This window comes from Mobula hypostoma, chromosome 8 (assembly GCF_963921235.1).
Source record: "Mobula hypostoma chromosome 8, sMobHyp1.1, whole genome shotgun sequence".
Taxonomy (NCBI): Eukaryota; Metazoa; Chordata; class Chondrichthyes; order Myliobatiformes; family Myliobatidae; genus Mobula; species Mobula hypostoma.
This window is the reverse complement of record NC_086104.1, coordinates 16,175,173-16,202,436: the sequence shown is the minus strand read 5'-3', so window position 1 is coordinate 16,202,436 and position 27,264 is coordinate 16,175,173. Positions and strand designations below refer to the sequence as shown.

Sequence of the window (27,264 nt, the reverse complement as noted above, 5' to 3'; positions counted from 1 at the left end):
ATGCTGAAGCAGTTGAATTATTGTCTTGAAACTAAATCTTCTTCAGAAGTAACAAAATACAATTGAATTAAAACATTGCTCTGAAAATGAAACAGAATAAAGCATGATTTAAAGAGTGATGTCAATGTGATATGATACTCATTCAGCTGGTAAACCAGCAACTGTAACTCATAACTACTTCACTCGTGTTAAGCAGACATGATAACTCATATAAATATCATATCATGCCAAGAGCCATTGGGTATGTGCTGTTCGAATTGCACATCAAGCTTGCACTGCAGATGTTCAGTGTACGACAACCTTTATGCATCTTTACACTTCTCGTCTGTAAAGTCTATGTCTGTCAGATGGCTTAATGGCTGCCCTGGGGCATGCAAGGGAAGTTAAATTTGACCGCTTTTGGAGGGGCACATTAGGCATTCACATTATGCTCGTACACATGTGCTCCTAACATGCTTAATGATTAGTGTTCGGGGTAAGTGGGTTGCCTGTCCTCCTGCTGGACCCCACCCTGTGAACGCTCGGGATTCCTGATGCTGAACCTTGTAAATGAGAGTACTAAGTAAGGAACGATTAGGAAGTGATGCATGATAGAATTCACCTTCAACGATTATCTTCTATTCTTTGAGTTCTGAATTACTTCTGTGTTAATAAATAAATCTACGTTGCCAAAATCATCTAGCTCACTTTGTTTAAAATATTGATCTCTGCTTTAGATAACCTAAAAAAAAATCTGTTTCTGTCTGTTGCAGAGGCTTCAAAAGATTGTTGTCACTTGGTTAATTTTGCAAATATGTCCTAGCGTAGCACTTTGTTCTGTTTGGCTAACAGATTTGAATGTAAATTGACCAAAAGATAGTGCATTTTCCAGTGACCTTGAGGAGCTTTACTACTTCAACAAGCAAGAAGTAGCTTGTGGTAAACAAAGTTCACTTCTGACAGATGGATTGAATGACAAAAAGATTGTGTGTGCCAGAATAGCCCTGGCAGAGGAGGAAATCTTTAGTGGAATCCAACAGGAGAGGAGGTGTGAACAGGTGCGGGACTGCTGACGGAAGGGGAACCAGATGGAGGGAGCCAGAGCCAGTTTAGTTAGAGGAAGAGAAAGAAGGAAAGGCTATGGGATAGATGGCTAAATATATGCACAGAGGAGGGTAAATAACACAACAATCAAAGCCACCCGTGGGGTAGGAGGTTTAAGTGCTTCGTATCACAGAAACATATAGAAGGGTTTAGTTAGATTAAGGTTGTTTCTGCATAAGAAGCAGATGATTAATGTGTCGAGCACCATGTAAAAAAATACAGTCAAATTAACAAAAGTAAAATTGTTTAAATTAGGTCTCTGAACTATTCAGTGCTGTAGCAAGTTCTGCCTGCTGTTGGGATTTTTTTCATTAATGCATGGCGTACACAGTAAAGGATGTTGGTTTGTATTTTACTTTCAAAGAATATTGATTTAACACAACTAAGTAGAATGAATGCTATGCATTTATTTTCTGTGCAGCATCTTATTTCTAAGATCCTTGCTATACATATTCCATAGAGGGAGAAGCAGTGTCTAATCAGAACTGGGTAAAGTTACGAACAAAGCAAGTTTTATCATTTTAGTTCCATTCTGTGTTCAGCAATTTCAACTAATAATTCTGCTATTCCCATTTTCTCTCTTTCTTGCTCCATTTGTTATTTCATTGCATCTCATTTTGTTCTGCACTATTGTTGCTTTTGTAATTTAATCTCTCCTGACTTTCATTCCATCTCAGACCTTTGCCTTTGTTTCGTTTCTGTTTTCTGTGCCCCATTTATGGCTTAGAAATTGAGTCAATGCTGTCTTTTCCATTTCTGATGAAAACCCATTGACCTGAGAAGTTAACTCTGTGGAGGCTGATATAGTTGTGTACACTTAAAATAAATATTTATGACAAGAATCTTGTTTACTTGCTTGGTTCAGTTGATGGGGATTTCAGAAAGATCATCTGAATCGTGAAGTCATCAAAATCATCACCATTGTGTACATCTTGCTGCTAATTATTAATCACATTCAGCAACCTTGTATAGAGAACAGCCTCACATATAACAGGGTTGTTAAACAAATCTCAGGGTGACATTTATATACTTTGATAATAAATTTACTTTGAACTTAAAACAGTGTGTTATTTAGAAGCAACTGAAAATACTAACATACTTCCAGCATCCCCCATACTAAAATCTGAAAGATAATGTCTGCAATCAATACAATAATAACTGCTGAAATCACAGACTCTCAACTGTTAACAACAAAAATACAAGGCCAATATGGGTACAGTTATAGAAGTTTAACAACAGAAGGCTGATAAGAATGTCTTAATATAAAAATCTGTTAATAAGCATGTATTTGTGGTTGCGGAATATTTGAATGCACTCTTGTTGCGCAGGGGTTCCACTGCCATAGAAAATGGAAATAGTTTGGAGAAAGGTTGTTCTTTAGAGCACTCAGATGAACCCCAGTGATCAATTAATCAACCTAAAAGTGATATTGGGAAAGAAATGGTGATAAATTATTTGACATATTAATTTACCATTCCACTCCCACACTGACTTGTCTATTTGTGGTTTCCTGCACTGTTACAAGGTCTACTGCAAGCTTGAGGAACAACACCTTACCTCTGTCTGGGAATGTTGCAGGTTGCAGGACTCAATAGTGAATTCTCTAACTTTCTGAATGTATCGGAAATGGCCATTTCTGCCTCTCATCGTTTTGGCTCAGTTTCCTCATTCTACTCATATAGACTGGCTTGTTGGTCATTTCCAACAGCCTTGACATTTACAACACATTGCACAGACAAGCTGTGGTGCTAGTAACAAACTCCATTAAACCTTTTGGACTCACCCTATCAATGATATTCCCTTTGTCTTACCTAACCCCTCTGCCATCTTCTCTGCTACCTGAAACTAACTTGATTTTTCCCTCTTTCCCAGTTCAGACAAAACATTAACACAGATCCTGCCTAACCTGTTGTGTGTTTCCATTATTTTGTGTTTTATTTCAGATTTCCAGCATCTGCAATTTTTTTAAAAAAAATTAGTTTATTAGCCAATCTTCAGCTGCAGAAGAATGCACAGAAATCCTAAAAAAGGCTAAAACAAAATTGCAATATGGAGCAAAATCATCTCTCCACTTATGCAATGACCTCAAATCTGGCAGCCAAATGTGTGCATAGCAGGGTTCCGCATAAGATGTAATGACCACATAACTTCTTTAAAGTGATGAGATTTGGGGAATAAATATTTGCCAAGATATTAGATACTTGCCCTCCTTCAAAACACATTACAAAATCTTTCACATACTCCTGGGAAAGCAAATGGGACCTCTGTTCTGCACTCTCTCAGTACAGTAATGAAGTGTTTGCCCAGATTATGTGCTCTGGGGTAAGATTTGAACCCATTACCTATCTGACACAAGAAGTAAGTATTCTACCAGTGAGCCGAACAATGATCATACATGTCTTTAAGCTGTAGTAACTTAAACATGCACCATAATTTGTATTTTAATTGCAATAGTTTATTGCTTCTGCTTAAGAACATTATTGACTTTTATTGTGTCAATTATAGTTGCTAAGGTAAACACAAAGCTCTAACACTGTTTAAAAATATGTTGTTTTCGACTTATTAGAATAAATTAAATTCAAATGATATTTGTAATCAGATGTTCCTGATTGATTTCACAGAATTAATGTAGCTAATATTTTAAAAATGAATGGGAAAGAGGATAAGTGAAGATGTTTCTAATGTATGAATTATCTTTTTTTTTGCCCTTTACTTTTGACCTTGTTGCCTCTTTCAGGATGGAAAAGGATAGTCTCCTCCGTAGTCACAGTGATGATGTCAAGTCCCTGGCCTTTCAATCTAAACACCGTGAGCAAGAGCTTACAGAAAAGATACAGCAAATGGAGGCCCAGCATGATAAAACTGGTAGGTGGTAGGCATAGATTAGAGCCAGGACACCTCTCTTGCAGGCCAGGCCCACACCTCACTGTGAAATGACATCAGGAACACCTGTAACCTTTGGCTGGCCAAAGGGAGCAGATGCTAACTTCACCGGAGATCCCGAATTACATATCAGTTAGCGTTTAAAAGGGAAATGCAAACCATTGCCCACTGTCTGTTGATCTCACAGTGCTGCTCTCACATCTGTTGCACCATCTGGATTATGAGTTTATTTACCTGTGTTAAGAAACTTAAAGCAGAGCATTGCCAACATAAAGTACAGAACAAAGGGGCTTCTCTTGGCGTGATTTTAGGGCACACATGTTACATGTGGAAAATCGCATCAAAAGCTCAGCGGGAAATGCTGCAGGCTTATGTTTAAAACTCTGTTTGAATACCATCTTGCATTTGCCACATAAATTTGGAATAAATATTCTTAACAGGTTGACAACTTGGAATTGGTTTCTGAATTGGAGTTACAGTTAGGTTTCATCATTCACTATGTCAATTACATAAAATTAGTACAATTTTTTAAAAAGTACAGTAAACTATCTTAAATTTGCTTTATATTACTAAGTGTTATTTTAGTCATTATATGAGCATTGTACATGAAGCTGACTTCATTATTTTTCTCTGAATGAAGAGTTAATTGTAGTGTCTGCAGTCTGGCACACCGAGCGAACATGTCTTCCTTTGGATTTCATAATGCTGCAGTATAAGCAAGCTGAATTACCAGAGGAAAACTCAAGGCAGCTTTTTTTAATCAAGATCATATCAATGTAAATGTTTTAAAATCATACACCATCTTGTGAAAGTGAATATGAAGAGTAAAACTGATGAGTCCTCAGTTGTGAGTCAGTATGTTCATCTTATAATTTTTTCTAGCGGTGATTCTAAATGCAGACGTGAAAACAGGACTACCTCAGCTGTGTTCTTCTCTATTTCGCTTTTATCATTAATGAAGTAATTCAAAGTTCGCAGAAAACTTACTGACATCTTTGTGAATTAACAATGGTGCAAGAGCATCTATTAATGAATAAAATTACAAACTTATTAAGTTTGTTCCAATGAAATTAACAGTTAAAATTCCTCATTCTGATGACTTCCAATTTTTTTACTGCAGAGGTAGGAGTTGTGAGACTGCTAGAGGCTGTTGAGATAAAGCTTCAATTGCATAACTTATTCTTAACTATCTTGCAGTTGAAGATAAGTGACTCCTGTCCAAAATGTTTGCAACAACAACTATCATCAGGGCATTTGCCAGCACTCTGGATATTCAACCAGACACTACTGGGTATGAAAAGCCCTCTACTTGAATTCCACATCACCAGTGAGCAGCAGGTTGTCAGTCACCACTGCAATGATCCTTTTGGGAAATTCCTTATGAATTTAGACGAAATTGTCCCCAGGGACTTCCAGAACAACCTCTTGTATAGTGAACGACACTTAACTTGAATGCCTGCCAAGGAAGTCAGTAGAGTTCATAGAGACTATATACAGCATGGAAAAAGGCCCATACCTTCATTTTCTGGGACTTTCCACCTTCCCTTCCCCTCCCCAACACCCTTCAAGCTACCACCCTATATCTTTTTTCCTTTAACCATCCAGAGCCAAAATTGCTGGTAAAATTATTTTTCATTGCTTTGCATCCACCCAAGCATCTGAATGACTACCTGTTTCCCAATAATCTGTTCCCTTCTACTAGTTGTGACCATTCATTGATGGCCATCCATACTCATTCTCTAACCACAGCACAGATCCAATCAAACCCATGGCTGCCAACTGCCCTGAGCCCAATGAAACTGAGTGCACAGTAGAACATGCCAATCATTGGTGCCTTGCCACAGTCTGCATCTAGCTCACCCATTGGGGTATGTTAAGATACCTTGGCAAACCTTTTTACAGATCACACTTAAACAAAGAACATAGAATAGAGAAGCACATAACAGGTCTTTCAGCCCAAGATATTGTGCCAAACTTTTAACTTACTCCAAGATCAATCACACTCTTCCCTCCTGCATTACCTACTTACTGAAGTCCATCACCCCTACTGGGGCATAGCTCATCAAAAGCATTTTGCCGGAGACCTCTATACTGGGCCGGTCTTTCAAGGTGTCCCCAGATGTAGCCCATCTTTATATGTATCCTTCCTTGGGATGAGGTCTTTGGAACTTCTGGTGACGTTTCTGTAACTCTGGGTTTTTATGGGATGGGGTTGCTTGCCCTATTCCCAAACCTCCTCCTTTCGCAGCCAGGCTTGGGACTGTCCTTGGTGGAGTTTTCCCAAACTGCACACACAACATGCTGGAGGAAATCAGCAGGCCAGGCAGCATCTATGGAAAAGAATAAACAGTAGACTTCTCAGCCTGAAATGCTGACAGTTTACTCTTTTCCATAGATGCTGCCTGGCCTGCTGAGTTCCCCAGCATTTTGTCTGTGTTGTTTTGGATCTCTAGTATCTGCCGAGTTCCTTGTGTTTGCAGAGTTTTCCCTCCTGCATAGTCCTCCATTTTTTCTTTCATCCAATTGCCTTTTGAAGAGTCTGTTAGATGTGCCTAATACAGGGGTTCTTAACCTGAGGTCCATGGACCCCTTGGTCAATGGTGTGGGGCCAAGACGTAAAAAAGGTTGGGACCCACTGCCCTAATGTGTCTGCTTCTACCAGCACCCCCTGGTGGGTGCATGTGAAGTGCCGCCAGACATGGTGATAGAATACCAACCTCTGACCTTCCCCTATACCTTCCTCCAATCTTCTTAAGAATTGCTCTGTCATATTAGCCAATTTCTAACCTGGGGAAAAAGCATTGGTACTGTTATCAATCCCTCTGAGAATCTTATACATTTGAATGCAATTAACTTTAAAGCCTATTTTCAAGATCACCTTGTTGGCACAATTGGTAACGTAGAGGCAATTTGCAGTTTGAAATAGAGGATCCTAAAAGTCTGTGAGGCATTCTGGGGCAGGAGAATTTACAGTATGCTAAAATTTCCTTTAGACTTGAAAGTGGGGAAGATAAAGGTATTATCCTTCCTTTAATACCTGTTCTTTGTAAAATCTCTCTTGCCGAATCCAGTTGATAGAAATGTGTTGCTTAATTCAGGATGACCATCCCTTTAAACAAAATCTACAGATACATAGAACAGAAGAACAGCAAAATAGCTGGGACAGACAGCATCTACAGTAAAATTAGAAAGGAAGATTGTACCTGGGATGTCCTGGCACAGTGCAGCCACTTTTAGCAGACTAGTCTGTGGCACGTGTACAGCATATAAAACAATGTGCATGTAATTACACGGTTATAGATTCATGCTGTTGAAGCATTCAGTATTCAGTAACACACTTCTATCAATCTTCTTAATAAACGTTCAGTTTTGTTGAGGTCACTGAATGGTACAAGTATGAGTATTTGGTGGACCTTGGATGCATTTTTGGGGCAGTCCAGACACACATTTTTCTTTTCCCCCAATTCAGCTCCAGCTTCTAACTCCTATTTTCTCATTATCTCAGCCTTTCAGGCTCTGTCTTCCCCTGCTCTGACCTCCTATTTCCCCTCAGATTTTCATTCTTCTCCCAGCTCTGACCTCCTGGCAAGCAGCAAGTTGATATAAAGGGAAAATCGGGCAGCAGGGGAGAAATTTGCTTCAGGTCATAGGCTAGGTCGCAGGATGCAGCTGGTCACATCTGTTGCTTCAGCTGTGGGTGTACATGAGCAGCTCTGGTGGGGGGTGGGGAGGGTGGTATGTAGACTATCCGGAATGCACTTTTGCAGAAGAACCCATGGTCTTCGTGCTCACAGATGCTTCTGATCCTGAGTGTGAGGGCAGTTAAAAGGCAGCCACAATATACTGAGCCGCAGGATACACCATGCAGGCTGGTCAGAGACCTTCACCTGTGAGTCGGCTGAGGTGATATACTGTGTCCGGTGCTCCCGATGCGGCCTTCTATATATTGGCGAGACCCGATGCAGGCTGGGAGACTGTTTCGCTGAACACCTACGTTCTGTCCGCCAGAGAACGCAGGAGCTCCCAGTGGCCACACATTTTAATTCCACGTCCCATTCCCATTCTGATATGTCCCTCCACGGTCTGCTCTACTGTCAAGATGAAGCCACATTCAGGTTGGAGGAACAGCACCCTATATTCCGTCTGGGTAGCTTTCAACCTGATGGCATGAACATTGACTTCTCTAACTTCCGTTAATGCCCCACCTCCCCTTCGTACCCCATCCCTTATTTGTTTATTTATTTATTTATTATTTTTTTCTCCTTTTTTTTCCCTCTGTCCCTCTCACTATAACTCCTTGCCCATCCTCTGGGCTCCCCTCCCTTTTCTTTCTCCCTAGGCCTCCCGTCCCATGATCCTCTCCCTTCTCCAGCCTCGTATCCCTTTTGCCAATCAACTTTCCAGCTCTTAGTTCCATCCCTTCCCCTCCTGTCTTCTCCTATCATTTTGGATCTCCCCCTCCCACTTTCAAATCTCTTACTATCTCTTCTTTCAGTTAGTCCTGATGAAGGGTCTCAGCCCGAAACGTCGACTGTACCTGTTCCTATAGATGCTACCTGGCCTGCTGCGTTCACCAGCACTTTTTATGTGTGTTGCTTGAATTTCCGGCGTCTGCAGATTCCCTCGTGTTTGGTCAGAGATGGGAACTGGTTTATTGGTTTATCATTGTCAAATGTACCAAGATACAGTGAAACGTTTTTCTTGCATACTGTGTATACAGATCAAATCATTACACCGTTCATTGAGGTAGAACAACGTAAACCAATAATAAAATGTCAAATAAAATCTAAAAGCTGTAGAAAAAGTGTTGTGCAGGTATACAGTAAGTGTAATATCACCACGAGATAGATTGTGAGGCCAAGATATCCATCTTACTGTACAAGAATCTGATAACAGTGGGATAGAAGCTGTCTTTGAGTCTGGTAGTACGTGTTTTCAGGTTTTTGTATCTTCTGCCAAATACAAGAGAGGAGAAGAGAGAATGTAGAATGGCTGGGGTGGGTGGGGCCTTTGATTATGTTGGCTGCTTTACTGAGCAGCAAGTTCAAGTTCAGTTATCATACAACTATACATGAATGCAGCCAAATGAAACAGCATTTCTCCTGGGCCAAGGTGCAAAACGCATTACCAACAGCACACAGCACACTGCAAATAGCACATAGCACAGATAGCACGTATGGTTACAATTTCAGAAAAAAATTCTGTTATAAATTTTAAAAATAACCTAAGTCCCTGAGTGGCATGACTGTAGATTGTCCTGGTCCAGCTTGTTCTTCAACTGTGTGAACACTGGAGGGAGCACAGAGGAACACCAGAGGGCAAGACCAAGCAAACTCCAGAGGGCAGCACTGAGGAAACATTGGAGGGCAGCTCCAAAAGGAGGGGCCAGCCCCCAACCCAGCACAATTCCAGCGTGCCCAGCAAAAACTCCTGCTCTCTCCCCTGGGTAGCTGCAACAGGACGCTGTGTCCAAGTTGGCCCTACGGCCAAGACATAGTCCTTGCCTCAAGCAAGGCAATGCAGCTTCCCTGCCGTCGGTCTTGCTAATGAACAGACGCAGTTTTCTTTGTGTTACTAATGTCCAACAGTATCTTGCAATCCTAATAAAAACGTCCAAGATAATTACTCACTCTCTTTGCTGGATCGCACACAATGGTACCCAACAAATCCAGATGACAACACTACAACGATACACAATACATCCTTGTCCATCATCTTTCGAACAATGGGATAGTCCTGCAGTACTTGATGTTGTTAGTGTCCAGCAGTGGATTGTGATCATAAAAACGACTTACAAGACAAATCAATGCACTTTTGATTGGACCTCCAGAGGCTGCTGCATCTGAGTGGCGCGATATCCTACCGAGTCCATGTGTACATATGTACTGAGTCCATAGAGGGGAGACTGGTACTGAGCTCTGCCCACAATTCTCTGCAGTTTCTTGTGGTCACGTCTTGGCTACGCCAAGCCATTATGCATCCTGATAGAATGCTTTCTATGCTGCAGTGATAAAGATGGCAGATCTCCTTCCCGGATCCAGCAGTGCTATAGACTCAATTACTGATTGTAGCTTCCAGTATTCGAGTGCGTAGGTTCTCTCATGGTATTTGACTGTTTGGATCAGGTCTTGAAAGTTGTTTATTATCCCTTGTATCAAACCTCCGTCGCGGTAGAGGAGGCAAGAATATCTGGGAATGAAAATCTTCAGTTAAATGTGGCAGGACTGAAGAATGTTAGAAGTATTCAGTAGGTTGGGTAACACCTGTGGAGAGCAAAACAAAATTCTGGTCAGTAGCTGCATCGCTATGAAAAATAGCCAACATAAAAACAACAACCGTATTTAATATTGCATAGATTTGTAAAATATCTAGGGATGTTTGCAAGACATTAACTTACAATTTTTTAAAATTTCTTCTATCATGTGATCTAGGTGTTGCTGGCAAAACTGGTATTTATTGCTGCTGTACTGACGAGTTAACTGCAGGGGGTACATTTAGATTCACATGTAGGCTGGACTGGGCAAAGATAACATATCATTTTGTGAAGTAAATTAGTGAACCAGATGTGCTTTTACAAGAACCTAATAGTTTCCTGACCACTATTGCTACCTCTTTATTGAATTCCTTAAATTTAAATTCCCCAGCCACTGAAATGGGATTCAAATACATGTTTCTAGATTAATAATTCAAACATGTGGGTACTGTTCAAATAATGTAGTCACTATGTGACTGAACATTACACATTATGCTTCATATAATTTGTAGATTCTGGGATCATTTAACTTTCAACACAGCAACTTGGGCTATAATCAGTTTAATTGATTATCGTTATTAGACTCTAACCCCACAAGGAGTGTAGATATTAGCTTTCAGAACCAATGGGAGAGAAGTCTAATGTATTAATTAACAATCTATTGCTAATAAAGCTGCCAAAGAAACCACAGGGCTATATTAGCAGTAACTCAAATACATCTTCTCGTTTGAATGCAATTTAAATTCAGTATTCAAATGTAAAACAGCCAAATACCATAGAAGCTGGTAGTCTGAAATAATATGAGAAAATGCTAGAAATACGCATCATATCAGGCAGCTTCTGAGCCGAAGAAAACAAAATGAACGTTTTGGGATGCTGTCTTCTCATCAAAATAAGCCATTATTAAAACAGAACCATGTTCATTCACCCAAGGGAGCTTTGCCTGCCTTTTTGTCGGCTATGTGGAACAGTCCACGTTCCAAGCCTACACCGGTACCACTCCCCAACTCTTGCTATGCTTCATCGATCAGTGCATTGGTGCTGCTTTCTACACCCATGCTGAGCTCGTCGACTTCATCAATTTTACCTCTAACTTTCACCCTGTCTTTATATCTGGAGACAGTCTATCCACGGATATCTTTTATAAGCCTACTGATTCTCACAGTTACCTAGAGTATACCTCTTCCCACCCAGTCACTTATAAAAATGCCAGCCCCTTCTCTCAGTTCCTCCATCTCCACTGCATCTGCTCTCAAGATGAGGCTTTTCATTCCAAAACCAATCCTTCTTCAAAGGAAGGGGCTTTCCTTTCTCTACCATCAATGCCTCCCTCACTCGTATCTCTTCCATTTTGTGCATGTCTGCCCTCACATCCTTCCTACCACAGCAACAGCAGGGATGGGGTTCCTCTTGTTCTTACCTACCACCCCATTAGCCTCCACGTCCAGCACATAATTCTTCATAACCTCCACCACTTCCAACGGGATCCCACAATCAAGCACATCTTTCCCTCCCCCCTACTTGATGCTTTCCGCAGGGATTGCTCCATAGCTCCCCATGGATCTCCCTCCTGGCAGTTAGCCTTGCAAGCGGAACGAGTTCTACATCTGCCCCTACACCTCCTCCCTCACCACCATTCAGGGCCCCAAACAGTCCTTTCAGGTGAGGTGACACTGCACCTGTGATTCTGCTGGGGTCATCTACTCCATCTGATGCTCCCAGTGTTGCCTTCTGTGTATCTGTGAGATCGACGTAGATTTGGAGACCACTTCACTGAGACCTACACCAGTAAAACTGATACCTCCAGTAGGCATCCATTTCAATTCTATTTCGCATTCCCATTCCAACAAGTCTGTCCATGGCGTCCTCTACTGCCGCAATGATTCCATACTCAGGTTGGAGGAGTAACACCTTGTATTCTGTCTGGGTAGCCTCCAACCTGATTTCTCGAAATTCCAGTAAATGCCTCCCTCTTCACCATTGCCGATTCCTGCTTTCCTTCTTTCACATTTTTCCTTATCTGCACATCACTCCCACCCCTCTGGTGCTCTTCCTCCTTTCCTTTCTCCCATGATCATCTAGCCTCTCTTGTCCAATTCCCCCTCCTCCAGCCCTTTATCTCTTTTATCAATCAACTTCCCAACTCTTTACTTCACCACTCTCCCAGTTTCACCTGTCCTATCCCTCCACCTTCTTGCAGTGACTTCTCATCTTTTTATTTCCAGTCCCGATGAAGGGTCTCGGTGGAAATGTCAACTGTTTATGCATTCCATTGATGCTGCTTGACTTGTTGAGTTCCTCCAGCATTTTGTGTGTGTTGTCTTGGATTTCCAGCGCCTGAAGATTTTCCCATGTTTGGGACTCTGTTTCTCCCTTCATGGGAATTGCCTGAATTGCTCACTTTCTTCAGCACTTTATGCTTTCACTCTACGAAACCATTGATGGTTGTAAGTCATTGTGATTGACTCTATAATGGAATTTAATGATATGGGGTGCCATGGAAGTGTAACGGTTAGTGTAATGCTTTACACCGCCAATGACCTGGATTCAATTCCTGCCACTGTCTGTAAGGAGTTTATACACTTTCCCCATCACTAAGTGGGTTTCCTCTCATATCTCAAAAGATTAATGGGTTAATAGGTTAATTAGTCACATGGGTGTAATTGGGCAGTGCAGGCTTGATGGGCCAGAAGGGCCTGTTACTCTGCTGAATACCTAAATTAATAAAAAGTATCTTAGATTCCCACACAAATTCCGATGAATCTCTCTGAATCATTAGTAGTTCTATGTATTACTAACTGATTTGCTGTGCATTACACTAACAATAACTATTGCTAAGTTAGGATTTCCCTTGAGGGTGCAGTGCAAGACATAATAAACAATGGCTTCAGTGCAGTCAATATCTATCAGGAAGGAACCTCTGCTCCTAGTACTGGATGTTGGACACACTGACTGTCAAATTACAAATTTTAAGAGAGGTAGAGATGAGTTGGAGCTTAATGCTGAAGTTGTCAGGATAAATTTAAGATAAATATTTGGAATGTTGGTGATGGGGTGGAGATACATCTCCAACAAAGGAGATGTAAGTCGCTCCTTCCCTTTGGTAGCCTACAGAATCACCCGTGGGCAAGGCGTAGCACCTGCTTAGCCCCCGATCAGGGTCACGTGAAGCCATGGGGGCAGGTGGTGGATGTTGGTATGAGCAACTGGTGTATATCACAAGTCCTGGTTATGCGACCACTGACGCCAGGCAGGCAGTCCTTGCTGAGTATTGATAATGGCTGGGGTTACCTGTCTAGTAAAGACACTGCCCAGAAGAAGGCAATGGCAAACTACTTCTATAGAAAACTTTGCCAAGAGCAATCGTGCTCGTGGAAAGACCATGATTGTCCACATCATGTTGTTCGTCCATCGTTGACGTCAATGAGGACCTCGACACCATTATGATGGTGTCGAGACTAGCGCGTGATTTGGATTTAAGTGAGGGAGAGTTGCGCAGCGTCAGCTTCACTCTCTCTTCCCAATTCCCATCTGGATCCAGTGGCAAGACAGAGTCTAGATGGCTGGAGATGGGACCACATCATACGACATGGCACATCATGACGATGACGACGATATTATGTATTTTAAAAGACTGGTATTGCCCCTGCCTAATATAGAGAACAGATGATATGTAGAGTAATTAAATAGCTAGCCTAGCTACCACACCTTAGTTCATGTGACAGTATGACCTCTGTGATATGGTGTATGGCAGCAATGTTTGAAAATGTAAGAAAGTGAAACTCAAAAAGAGAATAGTGTAGAAAAGTAACACAACCTTGGATTTTGAGAAAAATGTTGGGAAAAGAGGCTTCCAGAAAGGAAAATATATCACAAGGGGGTTTGATTTTGTATTTCACTAATGTCATTAAAATATTACATATTAGTTTATTAACCTTGAATATGTTCTACCTTGTGACATTGTCTTAGTTGAAATATTAACGGTGATGAGTGAAGGAGGCATCATAAAGAGGTTAATATTAGGAGTGTTGAAGGAGAAAGTTATGAAGTCCTTTGAATTCTTCTTGTTCTGTATATGAAAATGGTCACATGTTTGAACATTGTTCTCTATAACTTAAACATCAATTCCACAGAACCTCCTGTCCGTTCCTCTAACAAATCCCCTATCACCACAATGTACCTTTTCTCCCACTTCCGTTCTGAGTCACCGAGCTGGAAGTAATGCCAGAGACCCAACCACTGTGTCTTTCCTCTGTTAGGTCAACCTCTCCAAAGTGATATACCTGTTGTTGAGGGGGATGGCCACAGGGGAACTCTGCCACTACACCTTAACCCCTTTCCCGTTCCTGACTGTCACCCAGTCTCCTGTGTACTGCACCTTCGGTGTAACTACCTCTCCATATGTCCTATCTGTCACCCCTTCAGCCTCCCAAATGGCATCTCTACTGTCCTAGCTGAGCAGATATAAAGAAGGGAAGGAGAAAAGAAACTTAACCTTGAGCTTTTTGTTTTTGCTTTCACCGATGCCTTGACGAACTTAAATTAAAGGCATCCGTTAGTCTTGCGAGACCATGGATCTGCGCCTGGAAAGTCTTCACTCTCCAGGGTGCAGGCCTGGGCAAGGTTGTATGGAAGACCAGCAGTTGCCCATGCTGCAAGTCTCCCCTCTCCACGACACCAATGTTGTCCAAGGGAAGGGCATTAGGACCCATACAGCTTGGCCCCAGTGTCGGCACAGAGCAATGTGTGATTAAGAGCCTTGCTCAAGGACACAACACGTTCCCTCGGCTGGGGCTCGAACTCACGACCTTCAGGTCACCAGTCCAATGCCTTTACCACTTGGCCATGTGCCCACTTGACGAGCTAAAGCCTCAAGATCACCACTCTGACTCTATTCACTCCGATGATGGCCACTGCGATGATGGCTGCTGCACCTGCCCTGTCCTCATTTAATTTGTTCTTGCTAATCAATCTCAAACATGAATTAGTTGCTGGTTGATATTCTATTACTCTGCCATGGTCCACTGCTCCCTTTTTCTACTCAGACAGTGGACCAGAGTGAAATACCCTCCTAAAGCGAAAAATGAAAGTCTCGATCATGTACAATCAGCATCAGAGTGAACACGTGCCACTTAACGGTGTGCCGATCATGAAACAAACAAAGATCTATCACAATGAATGGAAAATTGAAGGTAATAGTGAATATTCAGCAGCTGGTTGCAGCAATTTAAGAAAAGGCATGGTATTAAATTTTTAAATTTTTAATGTAAGTACATAAGTGTGTATGGTGAACAAATGTAAGACAAAGTCTGGTTACCAGTCGCACATAAATTCAGAGTCGGAAATTACGACGATCCCAAGCTATCTCATCATAGATTCCAAAATTGAAAATCCAAAGTATTTCAGATAAGGGATACTCAGCCTGTATTAAAAAAAACTATAAATTACCAGATATATAAGAAAAATTGAAATAAATAAGCTGTGCAACTAGAAAAGGAAAAATAGTGAGTTCGTGTTTATGGATTCACAGGCCATTTGGAAATCTGATGGCAGAGGGGAAATCTGAGTGGGGTTCCTTAATAATGAATGCCGCATTTTTTGAGGCATCACTTTTGGAAGATGACCTCGATGCTGGAGGGGCTTGTGCCCATGATGGAGCTGGCTGAGTTTACAACTTTTTACACTTTCTTTTTCTGATCCTGCCCCTTCATACTAGACAGTGATGCAAATAGTCAGAATGCTGTCCTTGGTACATCTGTAGAAATTTGTATGTCATTGATGACGTACCAAATCTCCTCAAGCTACCAAGGAAATATAGCTACTGTTGTGCCTACTTTGTAATTGTATCAATATATTGGGCCTAGAATAGATCCTCAGAGATGTTGAAACTGAGGAACTTAAAACTGCTTACCCTTTCCTCTTCTGATCCCTCAATGAGGACTGGTGTGTTCCCTTGACTTTCCATTCTTGAAGTCCACAATCAACTTCCTGGTCTTACTGACACTGAGTGCAATGTTGTTGTTGCAATACTACTCAACTAGCCAATCTATCTCGCTCCTGTACACCTTCTCGTCACCAACTGAAATTCTGCCAGCAATAGTTGTGTTTTCAGCAAATTTATAGATGGTGTTTGAGCTGTGCCTAGCCACACAGTTATCGGTGTAGAGAGAGTAGAGCAGTGGGCTGAGCACGCATCCTTGAGGTGCACCTGTGTTGACTGTCAGCCAGGAGGAAGTGCTAGAACTAGAGCTCATAGGTTAAAGGTGATAAGTGAAAGGCTGAGGCAGAACATAAGAAGAAACTTCTTCACTCTGAGAGTGGTATGACTGGGATGATTTGCCAGCAGAAGTAGTGGATGCGGGGTCAATTTCACCATTTAAGAGAAGTTTAGAAAGTACATGGTAGCAGCTGGAACAGTTTGTGGTTGGGGTGACTCAGGTCCCCAATGATCCTTTGGGTCCTTTTTATGCACTTGTCTCTGTAAATGTCCTGAATAGTGGGAAGTTCACATCTACAGATGTGCTGGGCTGAACGCACCACTCTTCTGCGATTGAGGGAAGTACAGTTCCCATACCAGGCAGTGATGCAGTCAGTCAGGGGGCTCTCAATTGTACCCCTGTAGAAAGTCCTTAGGATTTTGGAACTCATGCCAAACTACTTCAACCTTCTGAGGTAAAAGAGATGCTGTTGTGCTTCTTTCACCACACAGCCAGTAGGTACAGACCATGTGAGATCCTCAGTGATTTGTATGCTGAGAAACTTAAAACTGTTCACCCTCTCAAACCCAGATTCATTGATGTCATTAGGGGTTAGCCTGTCTCCATTCCTCCTGTAGTCCACAACTAGCTCCTTTGTTTTTGCAACATTGAGGGAGAGGTTGTTTTCTTGACACCACTGTGTCAGGGTAATGACTTCTTTTCTATAGACTGCCTCATTATTATTTGAGATTAGGCCAATCAATGTAGAGTCGTCAGCAAATTTAATTAGATTGGAGCTGTGGGTGGCAACACAGTCATGAGTATACAGAGAGTAAAGGAGGGGGCTTAGGACACAGCCCTGAGGGGCACCTGTGTTGAGGGACAGAGGTGAGGGAGCCCACTTTTAGCACCTGCCAGTGATCTGACAGGAAGTCCAGGATCCAGCTGCACAAGGCAGGGTGAAGGCTGAGGTCTCTGAGCTTCTTGTCGAACCTGGAGGGAATTATGGTGTTGAATGCTGAACTGTAGTCCAAAAACCGCATTCTCACATAAGCATCCTTCTTCTCCAGATGTGTAAGGACAGTGTGTATAGCTCTGGCTATTGCAGTGTCCAGATGTGCAAAGCTGATAGAGACCTATCCACACAGACTGAAGGCTCCAGTTGATGCCAAAGGTGCATCTACTAAATAGCGACTTCAAGGGGGTGAATACTTCAAGTCAAGTCAAGTCACTTTTTATTGTCATTTCAACCATAACTGCTGGTACAGTACACAGTAAAAACAAGACAACATTTTAAAGGACTGTGGTGCTACATGAACAATACAAAAACTACACTGAACTACGTAAAACAACACAAAACTACACTAGACTACAGACCTACCCAGAACTGCATAAAGTGCACAAAACAGTGCAGGCATTACAATAAATAATAAACAAGACAATATGCACAGTAGAGGGCAGTAGGTTGGTGTCAGTCCAGGCTCTGGGTATTGAGGAGTCTGATGACTTGGGGGAAGAAAGTGGTACATAGTCTGGTCGTGAGAGCCCAAATGCTTCAATGCATTTTGCCAGATGGCAGGAGGGAGAAGAGTTTGTATGAGGGGTGCGTGGGGTCCTTCATAATGCTGTTTGCTTTACGGATGCAGCGTATGGTGTAAATGTCTCTAATAGTGGGAAGAGAGACCCCGATGTTCTTCTCAGCTGACCTCACTATCTGCTGCAGGGTGTTGCGAATCGAGATGGTGCAATTTCCGAACCAGGCAGTGATGCAGCTGCTCAGGATGCTCTCAATACAACCTCTGTAGAATGTGGTGAGGTTGGGGGATGGGAGATGGACTTTTCTCAGCCTTCGCAGAAAGTAGAGACGCTGCTAGGCTTTCTTTGCTATGGAGCTGGTGTTGAGGGACCAAGTGAGATTCTCCGCCAGGTGAACACCAAGAAAGTTGGTGCTCTTAATGATCTCTACCGAGGAGTCGTCGATGTTCAGCAGAGAGTGATTGCCCCATGTCCTCCTGAAGTCAACAAACATCTCTTTTGTTTTGTTCACATTCAGAGACAGGTTGTTGGCTCTGCACCAGTCTGTTAACTGCTGCACCTCCTCTCTGTATGCTGACTCATCATTCTTGCTGATGAGACCCACCACGGTCGTGTCATCGGCGAACTTGATGATGTGGTTCGAGCTGTGTGTTGCAGCTCAGTCGTGGGTCAGCAGAGTGAACAGCAGTGGACTGAGCACACAGCCCTGGGGGGCCCCCGTGCTCAGTGTGATGGTGTTGGAGATGCTGCTACCAATCCGGACTGACTGAGGTCATCCAGTCAGGAAATCTAGGATCCAGTTGCAGAGGGAGGTGTTCAGGCCTAGTAGACTCAGCCTTCCAATCAAGTGCTGAGGAATGATTGTGTTGAATGCTGGACTGAAGTCTATGAACAGTATTCGAACGTACGTGTCTTTTTTGTCCAGGTGGGTTAGGGCCAGGTGGAGGGTGATGGCAATGGCGTCGTCTGTTGAACGGTTGGGATGGTATGTGAACTGCAGAGGGTCTAGTGAGGGGGGCAGCAGGGTCTTTATGTGCCTTATGACGAGCCTCTCGAAACATTTCATGATGATGGATGTGAGTGCAACAGGACAGTAGTCGTTGAGACAGGACACTGAAGACTTCTTCGGCACGGGAAAAATGGTGGTGGCCTTGAAGCACGCTGGAATGATGACGCTGCTCAGGGAGATGTTGAAGATGTCAGTGAGAACACCTGCCAGCTGGTCTGCATATCCGCTGAGCACTCTGCCAGGAATATTGTCTGGTCCAGCAGCCTTCCGTGGGTTGACTCTGCACAGGGTTTTCCTCACACCGGCCACGGTAAGACACAGCACCTGGTCATTTGGAGGAGGGGTGGTCTTCCTCGCCACCACGTCATTTTCCACCTTAACACGAGCATAGAAGTTGTTCAGCGCATCTGGGAGGGAGGCATCACCTGCACAGTCAGGTGATGTTGTCCTGTGGTTTGTGATGCAATCAATTATTTTGAGCTTTATATTTGTAATTAATTTAGATCACTTTGGAAAGGTCTGTTTTCACTTTGACCTGAAAGAGTCTTTTCCTGTTGATCAGTGTCAAAAAAAGCCAAATTAAATCCACTGTGATTCAATGTTGTAAAACAATAAAACATAAAAACTTCCGAGGGGGCTGAATACTTTTTATTGGCACTGTATACCACTCATAATTTTGTAAACCTCTATCAAATATTGTCTCAATCACCTACACTCCAGGGAATAAAGTTTTCAGCACTGGGCCAGAAATTCAAATCCCCATATAAGCAATTACCACTATGACCACCACCACTAACACTAGCATTACTACCAGTACTACTACCACCACTGTTACCAACACCATTACCAACACCACTACTACCCACATTGCTACTGCGACTACCACTACTATTATAAATACCGCTACTCTTACTACTACTGCTACCACTCTAATACCACGACTACTATACCACTGCTACCACTACTACTTGACTTTCTGCCAATAGGAGTGCTGCAGAGCAGGTTGACATTTCCACCCTTGTCCATTTTGTACATGTCACCATGCAACTCTGTAGAAACAGAGTTAAGCTGTCTTCAATCCTACCTGGGTGTAAGTTCTTCTTTGTCGTTCTCAGTATATCTGTAATCTGTGTATACCTATATTTAGGTAGAATCTGCAGGAATTCCTTCACATTAAATTATTCATGTGGCCAGGTGATATATCTGAATAGTTGCACTCACAGTAGAGGGATTTAGCCTGAATTTGTGAGACTGGATTTTCTGTGGCAATATTTTGCTGTTAGTGTTTTCAAAAGCAATCTGAATTTTTTTTTTAAGCTGACTTCCTTTTCGTGGCTTAAATTTGAATAGGGAAGGATAACAGCAAAAGCAAGAAACAACAACAGCCATGTTCTGGTTGGTATTGATGTGAAAAAGTGGCATCCCACAGCTCACAGCAGTATGTCAGTACATTTCAGAGTTGGCTTTTCAATAAACTGCTGCTTTGGAGAACTGCTTCCTTTTGCGGGTCATTGGTTTCTTTCTCTTATTCACCTTCTAACTTTTTTCTTCCTATTTGATACCCACTTCTCATTCATGAGGGCTGATTTATAAGTGAAAGTTGTTTCTGTTGTTGAATGAGCCATGAATCCTTTTCCCAACAATCTAAATAAGTGTAATGACAAGCACAATCTACTCTAGAATATTAGCATACCCATGCAAATACTTCCGTTAAAAGAATCAGGGATATAGATATTCACAGTATTTTCATAACATGTCTTTATTGAGTTACCCTTCCTTTAAGTAACTTACAGTACGCATTCAAGTTCAAGTTTATTGTTATTCAACCAAACACACTTATATGGCTAAATGAAACACCGTCCCCTGGAGCCAAGCAAACATAGTACGTATCGTCACACGCCACACATATAGTTACGATCCGGCACATGCAGTCACACAGTAAAATTGGCACGGCCCTGAGGGGCATGGCCTGAAGGTTGACCAGTTGATAAGGAGTGCAAAGTGCATGTTTATATAAGACAGTATAATGTTACTGCCACTATTGTAATAAAACAAGCAGTCGTATAAATTGTAAAACAGCACAATGAAAGATGAAAAGTGACAAGTGCAGGATGAGTGACTTGTGAATTAGGGAGTGGAGGTATTAGGCGGCAGAAGATATAGACGTGTACATGTGTGCTAGGTGGCAGAACATAGGAAAATTGTAACGCTGAAGGCCACTTGGTCTATTTAATGTAGGCCGGCTTTTAGCTAAAGCCGTCCTATCAAATTTCAAAGTAAGTTTATTATAAAAGAACTTGTATGTCACCATATACGTCCCTGAGATTCATTGTCTTGCGGGCATACTCAAAAATCCATAATAGAATAATAACCATTATAACAAGACCATGCCAAATTGGGCATTCAACGATTGTCCAAGAGACAACAAACTGTGCAAATACAAAAAGAAATAATTAATAATAATAAATAAACAATAAATATCAAAAACATGAGATGAAGAACCCTCGAACCTGAGTTCATAGGTTGTCGGAACATTTCAATGATGGAGCAAGTGAAGTTATCCCCTTTCGTTTAAGAGCCTGATAGTTGAGAAGTAATAACTGTTCCTGAACCTGGTGGTGTGAGTGCTGAAGCTCCTGTACTCCTTCCTGGTGGCATTAGCCAGAAGAGAGTATGACCTGGGTGGTGGGGGTCTCTGATAATGGATGCTGCTTTCCTGCAACAACATAGGATGAGCTCAATGGCAGGGAGGGCTTTACCTGTGATGGACTGGGATATATCCATTGCTTTTTGTAGGATCTTTCATTCTAGGGTACTGGTGCTCCCAGACCAGGCTGTGATGCAGCCAGTCAATATACTCTCCACCACACACCTACAGAAGTTTGTCAAGGTTTAAATGTCATGCCGAATCTTTGCAAATTCCTAAGGAAGTCGAGGTGAGGTGCTGCTGTGCTTTCTTTGTGATTGCAGTAATGTGTAGGACAGATCCTCTGAAATGATAACACTGAGGAACTTAAAGTTGCTGACCCTCTCCCCCGATGAGGACTGGCTTGTGGACCTCTGATTTCCTCCTCCTGTAGTTAATGATCAGCTTTGATTTTGCAGACATTGAGTAAGATGTTGTTGTGGTGAACTTGAATATTGCATTAGAGCTGTGCTTAGCCACGTAGTGATAAGTGCAAAGGAAGTAGAGGAAGGGGCTAAGTGCACAGTCTTGTGGTGCGCCTGTGCTAATCTCCATCAACGCAGCTGACTAAATTCCTATGGAACCTCACTTCTCTTTCCATTTAGCCCTGCAACTGTTCTTTCTCACTTGTCCCTTTGATTCCTTTGCCACTTGCCTATAATGCAGGCTAACTACAGTAACCATTGATAGTAACTAATTTGTTCATTGGTGGGAAACTGGAGCACCCAACAAAACCTGTATAGCAAATTCCACCGAGACAGCATCTAAGGTTAATATTATATCAAGGTTGCATTTCTACCCACTGCACCACCATGATGCACTATGACTTAAAAAAAAATGATAGAGTGGAAGATCTAGGTAACATGTAGAAGAAAAGTGCTTTTGTTTTTACCATAATAGATACTGAAAAATATGATTCAGTGATTACTTTCTATTATTTTTATAATTTTATTCAATACACAACTCATGGATTGCTGTGATTTCCTTACAATTGCACTTACATGCTGCACTCATGGATTAAAATGTATCGCGTAGAAGTTATATGTAAGCAGTGTGCCTTTGAGAATTTTTATGCTATGTTCATCCAAAAAGTTGGTTATAAATGTTATAATTTACCATTTAACCTCTCAGTTTATCCTTTCAGAGATATCTCTATTCCCCTACCATCCTAACAGCTTAACAAGCTGTTTTCTCCTTCCCGGTTTTGATAATGGGTCTTCAACCTGAAACATTATCCTGTTTGTCGTCCCATATATGTGGCCCGATCTGCTGAGTATTTCTAGCTCTTTCTGTTTTTATTTCAGATTTCCAGCATCTGCAGATATTTTGATTTTCATTTGTACTTTACCAGATATGGATTTTTTTTCAGATTCAGTTCTATCACATGTACATCAATGTAAATGGTGAATTGTGTCATTTATGTTAACAGCCAACACACCCAATGATGTGCTGGGGGCAGCCCACAAGTGTATATATTCCAGTGCCAACATAGCATGCCCCCAATGTTTAGCAGAACAAAACAAACAGCAACAACAGTAAAACAAAACAAGGCAACAACAGCCAAACGTACACAGAGAAATGCAGACAGCCTCCAACCTCAGGACAGGCCGACACCAGACCTCCAGTCCTTGACCCCGGACTCACAAGCTTGCAGACATTGCTCATGCCCTCATTTTATACTTAGAGATACAGCGCAGATAGGCCCTTCCAGTCCAAAGAACCATACCGTCCAGCAACCCACCTATTTAACACTAGCCTAATTACAGGACAATTTTCAATGACTAATTATCCTACCAACTGGTACATGTTTGGACTGTGGGAGGAAACCAGAGCACCCAGAGGAAACCCATGCAGTTCACAGGGAGAACACACAAACTCCTTGCAGATGGCGCCAAAATTGAACTCCAAATTCCAGAATGCACCGAGCTGTAATAGTGTCGTGCTATCCACTACACCACCGTGGCACCAGTTAAATTTGAGCAATCAACCATTTTTACCAAATAATTTTCCTTAAGCAATTAGATGTAATAGAATAGTGTTGAGATGAAATAATTCAAGGATGGTCACCTTGTTTTGTGAAATTATTATAATAAATTCTTATTTATAGGTGTGAAAACTGTTACAAATACTTGCATTAACTCCATTTTAAACCTAAGTTATCTTCAAAAGTGTGGTCACTATAAGAATGAGAACGATCTTGACTATTATATAAGGATTTGCTGATTGTAATGATATATGTGATTATTGTGAGTTTGTGTTCAAGATTTGTCTTTTTCAACTTCATCTGCGAGTTTCTAGCAATTATTTTTTTAACATTTTTATTGTCATACAGGTGGAATTTTTTTTTCAAACTCTAACAAGAAGAGCTGAGTAAAATTAGACCAAATTTATACTATAAGCATAGTGCAATCTATCACAATAATGATTTCTTTGCCTAACTCTCATTGCTTATAATGTCCAGAGTGTTTTACAAGGTTAGGATTTAGGGTGGATGGAGAGAGGTCAACATGGCAGTTTATGATTAAACAGGAATTTAAGAGCATTAGAGAAGTGGAAGAAGATGCATTTGCATTGAAAAAGGAGATACTATAGATTATGGGTTCCCAATCTTCTTTTGCAATGGACCCCTGTCACTAGCTGAGGGGTCTGTGGACCTCCAAGCTGGGAAACCCTACTCTAGATAGACACATTTACAGCAACTATATTAGCTTAAAAGTGTTCCAGAGCAATGGCATTATGCATGGAAATAAATAACCTCAGCATTATTCAGGAATAAATTCCTTCTTTATTTTTTATGTCATTTTTATTCCGATATAGTAAATGCTGGATTTCAGGAATAATGTGCCCTGAACTTGATATTGAACTTGTGTTAAAGATTGCTTCTATGAGGTCTACATTGAAAAATGATTTGTCATTAATGAACATTGATTCTCTTGCTAAACTACACCATGCCAGGGTAAACGATGTCATGGAGAAGATGCATTATGTTTTTCAGGCAGTGAATCAAAGCTGTAGTACCAACAACTGATGTACGCTGCTTTTCTGAAACAGCACTCCAGTTGTTGTGCTCAGTGGAGTGGATGGTTTTACCCGTGATGGACTGGGCTGCATCCACTACTCCTTGTAGGATTCTCTTTTCAAGAGCATTGGTGTTCCCATATCAGACCGTGATGCAACCAGTCAATATACTCTCCACCACACATCTATAGAAGTTTGTCAAAGATTTAGATGTTATGCAAAATCTTTGCAAACTCCTAAGGAAGTAGAGGTACTGCTGTGTTTTCCTTACAACTGCACTTACATGCTGCACCCAGGACGGGTCCTTCCTCTGCCTGAAGTCAATAAATCAGCTTCTTGGTCTTGCTGACATTGAGTGAGAGGTTGGTGTTATGGCACCACTCAGCCAGCTTTTCAATCTCCCTCCGATATGCTGATTTGTCACCACCTTTGATGCGGCCAGTGACAGTAGTGTCATCAGCAAACTTAAATATGGCATTGGATCTGTGCTTAGTGAGTAAAGTAGGGGGCTAAGCACACAGACTTGTGGTGCATCTGTGCTGATGGAGGTTGCCAATCCAAGCGGACTGGGCTCCACAAGTGAGAAAATCAAGGATACAATTACACAAGGAGGTATTGAGGCCAAGGTCTTGAAGCTTATTGATTAGTTTTGGGGGAATGATAGTACTGAATGCCAAGCTGTAGTTGATAAAGAGCATCCTGATGTATGCTTCTTTGCTGCCCAGATGTTTCAGGGTTGAGTGAAGAGCAAATGAAGTGGCATCTGCTGTGGACCTGTTGTGCCAACAGGTAAATTGGAGTGGATCCAAGTCACTTCTCAGGCAGGTGCTGATGTGTTTCATCACCAGCCTCTCAAAACATTTCATCACTGTGGATGTAAATGCTACTGGATTATAGTCATTGAGGCAAGATGCCATGTTCTTCTTAGGCACAGGTGTAACTCAGGCCTGCTTGAAGCAGATTGGTACCTCAACTGCCGAGGTGAGAGATTAAAGATGTTGGTGAACTCTCCAGCCAGTTGTTAAGCACCGGTCTTAAGTACTCAGCCAGTTAATCCATCTGTGCTGGATGCTTTCAGTAGGTTCACCCTCCTGAAGGACGATCTCAGGTCGATCTCAGAAACTGAACTCACAGTGTTATCAGGGGCTATGGGAATTTGTTAGGGTTCCTCCACTGGTCAAAGCAATCATAGAAGACATTGTGCTCATCTGGAAGCAAAGCTCTGTTGTCACCCATGTCCAGTAAGAGGTAATAGCATTCAAGCCTTGCCACAGCTGACTAGCATCCCTCATTGATTCAAGCTTAGTCCAGAATTCCCACTTCACCCGTGAGATGTTTTTCTGGAGATCGTACCTGGACCTCTTGTAACTCTCATCTGGCCCTTAGCGGATTGCAGATCTCATGGTTCATCCAGGGTTTCTGACTGGGGAAGATTCTGTATGATTTTGTGGGGACACACTTGCTTAAAGCTGTCTTTATAAAGTCCATGACAACTACTGATGATTCCTCGAACACGGACCAGACCACTGACCCAAAACTATCCCACAGCCACTCCTCTGCCTCCTGCGACAACCTCTTTGTTGTCCTTATCTCTGGAGTTTTGCTCTGTAGCCTCTGCATGTATGTAGGTAGGAGAAGGATAGCCTATGTCCTGAAATGGGTTCTGGACATTGAACGGTAGGCATTCCTTATTGGAGTATAGCAGTCATCTCGTGTGTAAGGATCCCTGGTGTTGCAGGTTATATACTAATGATAATTGTTCAAATGTGCTTGAAGTTGTTGACTATGATTTGAATTACATCATGGTGGACAATTTCTTGTTTGGTGGTGCCAGAACACATTATCTCAAGTGCCTGATAATAGTCAGCTGATGGTGGGAGTTAAAAATGAAATAAATTGGATTTAGGGAGTACTGAAGACACATAAGACTGCAGATGCTGAAATCTGAAACAACCAACAATTAGCTGGAGGACCTCAGAAGGCAGAGCAGCATCTGTGGGGGGCGGGGGGGGGGGAGGAATTGTCAACAGATTGAGTCAAAACCCCACATTTGGAATGATAGAGAATTCCAACCCAAAATGTTGACAATTCCTTTACCCCCACTGATGCTTTTTGATTTGCTGAGTTCCTCCAACAGATTGTTTGTTGAATCATAGCTTAAATCGCAGGACAGAAGAGATGATTTCTTGGAGCATGAGTCAAAAGGTGTTCATTCAAACTTGGATGGACTCTGGATGGACCACTCACGTTTGGTGAGTCTGGAATCCTATTAGAATTTTGGCGCTGATAGCACTTGTCTGGACTTTCTTGCTAACATTTCCTATACAGCAGTTCTCACCAGCTCACTTCCTTTTCAGAAAAAAAGAGCCACCAACAGCTTTCCCACTCCTCAGACCAGTTTAGAATTCTTTTGCACAGCAATTAAGCTCCCTAGGGAGAGTTACGCATACATCACTGTGGAAAATGCCACTGAAAAGCCTCTGAAAATGAGGCTCCGGAGCCTGCACCTGGGCAGGCCCTCCTTTGGTATATTCTCACCTTTTCCTTGTCTTCTTCCACTCACCTGCCTCTGTCTCCAAACTTCACCCTTTCTCCTCAC

The 27,264-nt window shown here is 42.1% G+C and overlaps 1 protein-coding gene across 2 annotated transcripts in view; it reads left to right on the top strand.

The window, feature by feature from the left end:
- Window positions 1-27,264, top strand: part of sdccag8 (SHH signaling and ciliogenesis regulator sdccag8) — a 426,566-nt gene that overhangs the window by 245,409 nt on the left and 153,893 nt on the right. For both annotated transcript variants that reach the window (XM_063055502.1, XM_063055503.1), the window contains exon 14: window positions 3,821-3,948. In XM_063055502.1, coding sequence (XP_062911572.1) covers window positions 3,821-3,948 — 128 coding nt within the window. The remainder of the gene's footprint in view (window positions 1-3,820; window positions 3,949-27,264) is intronic.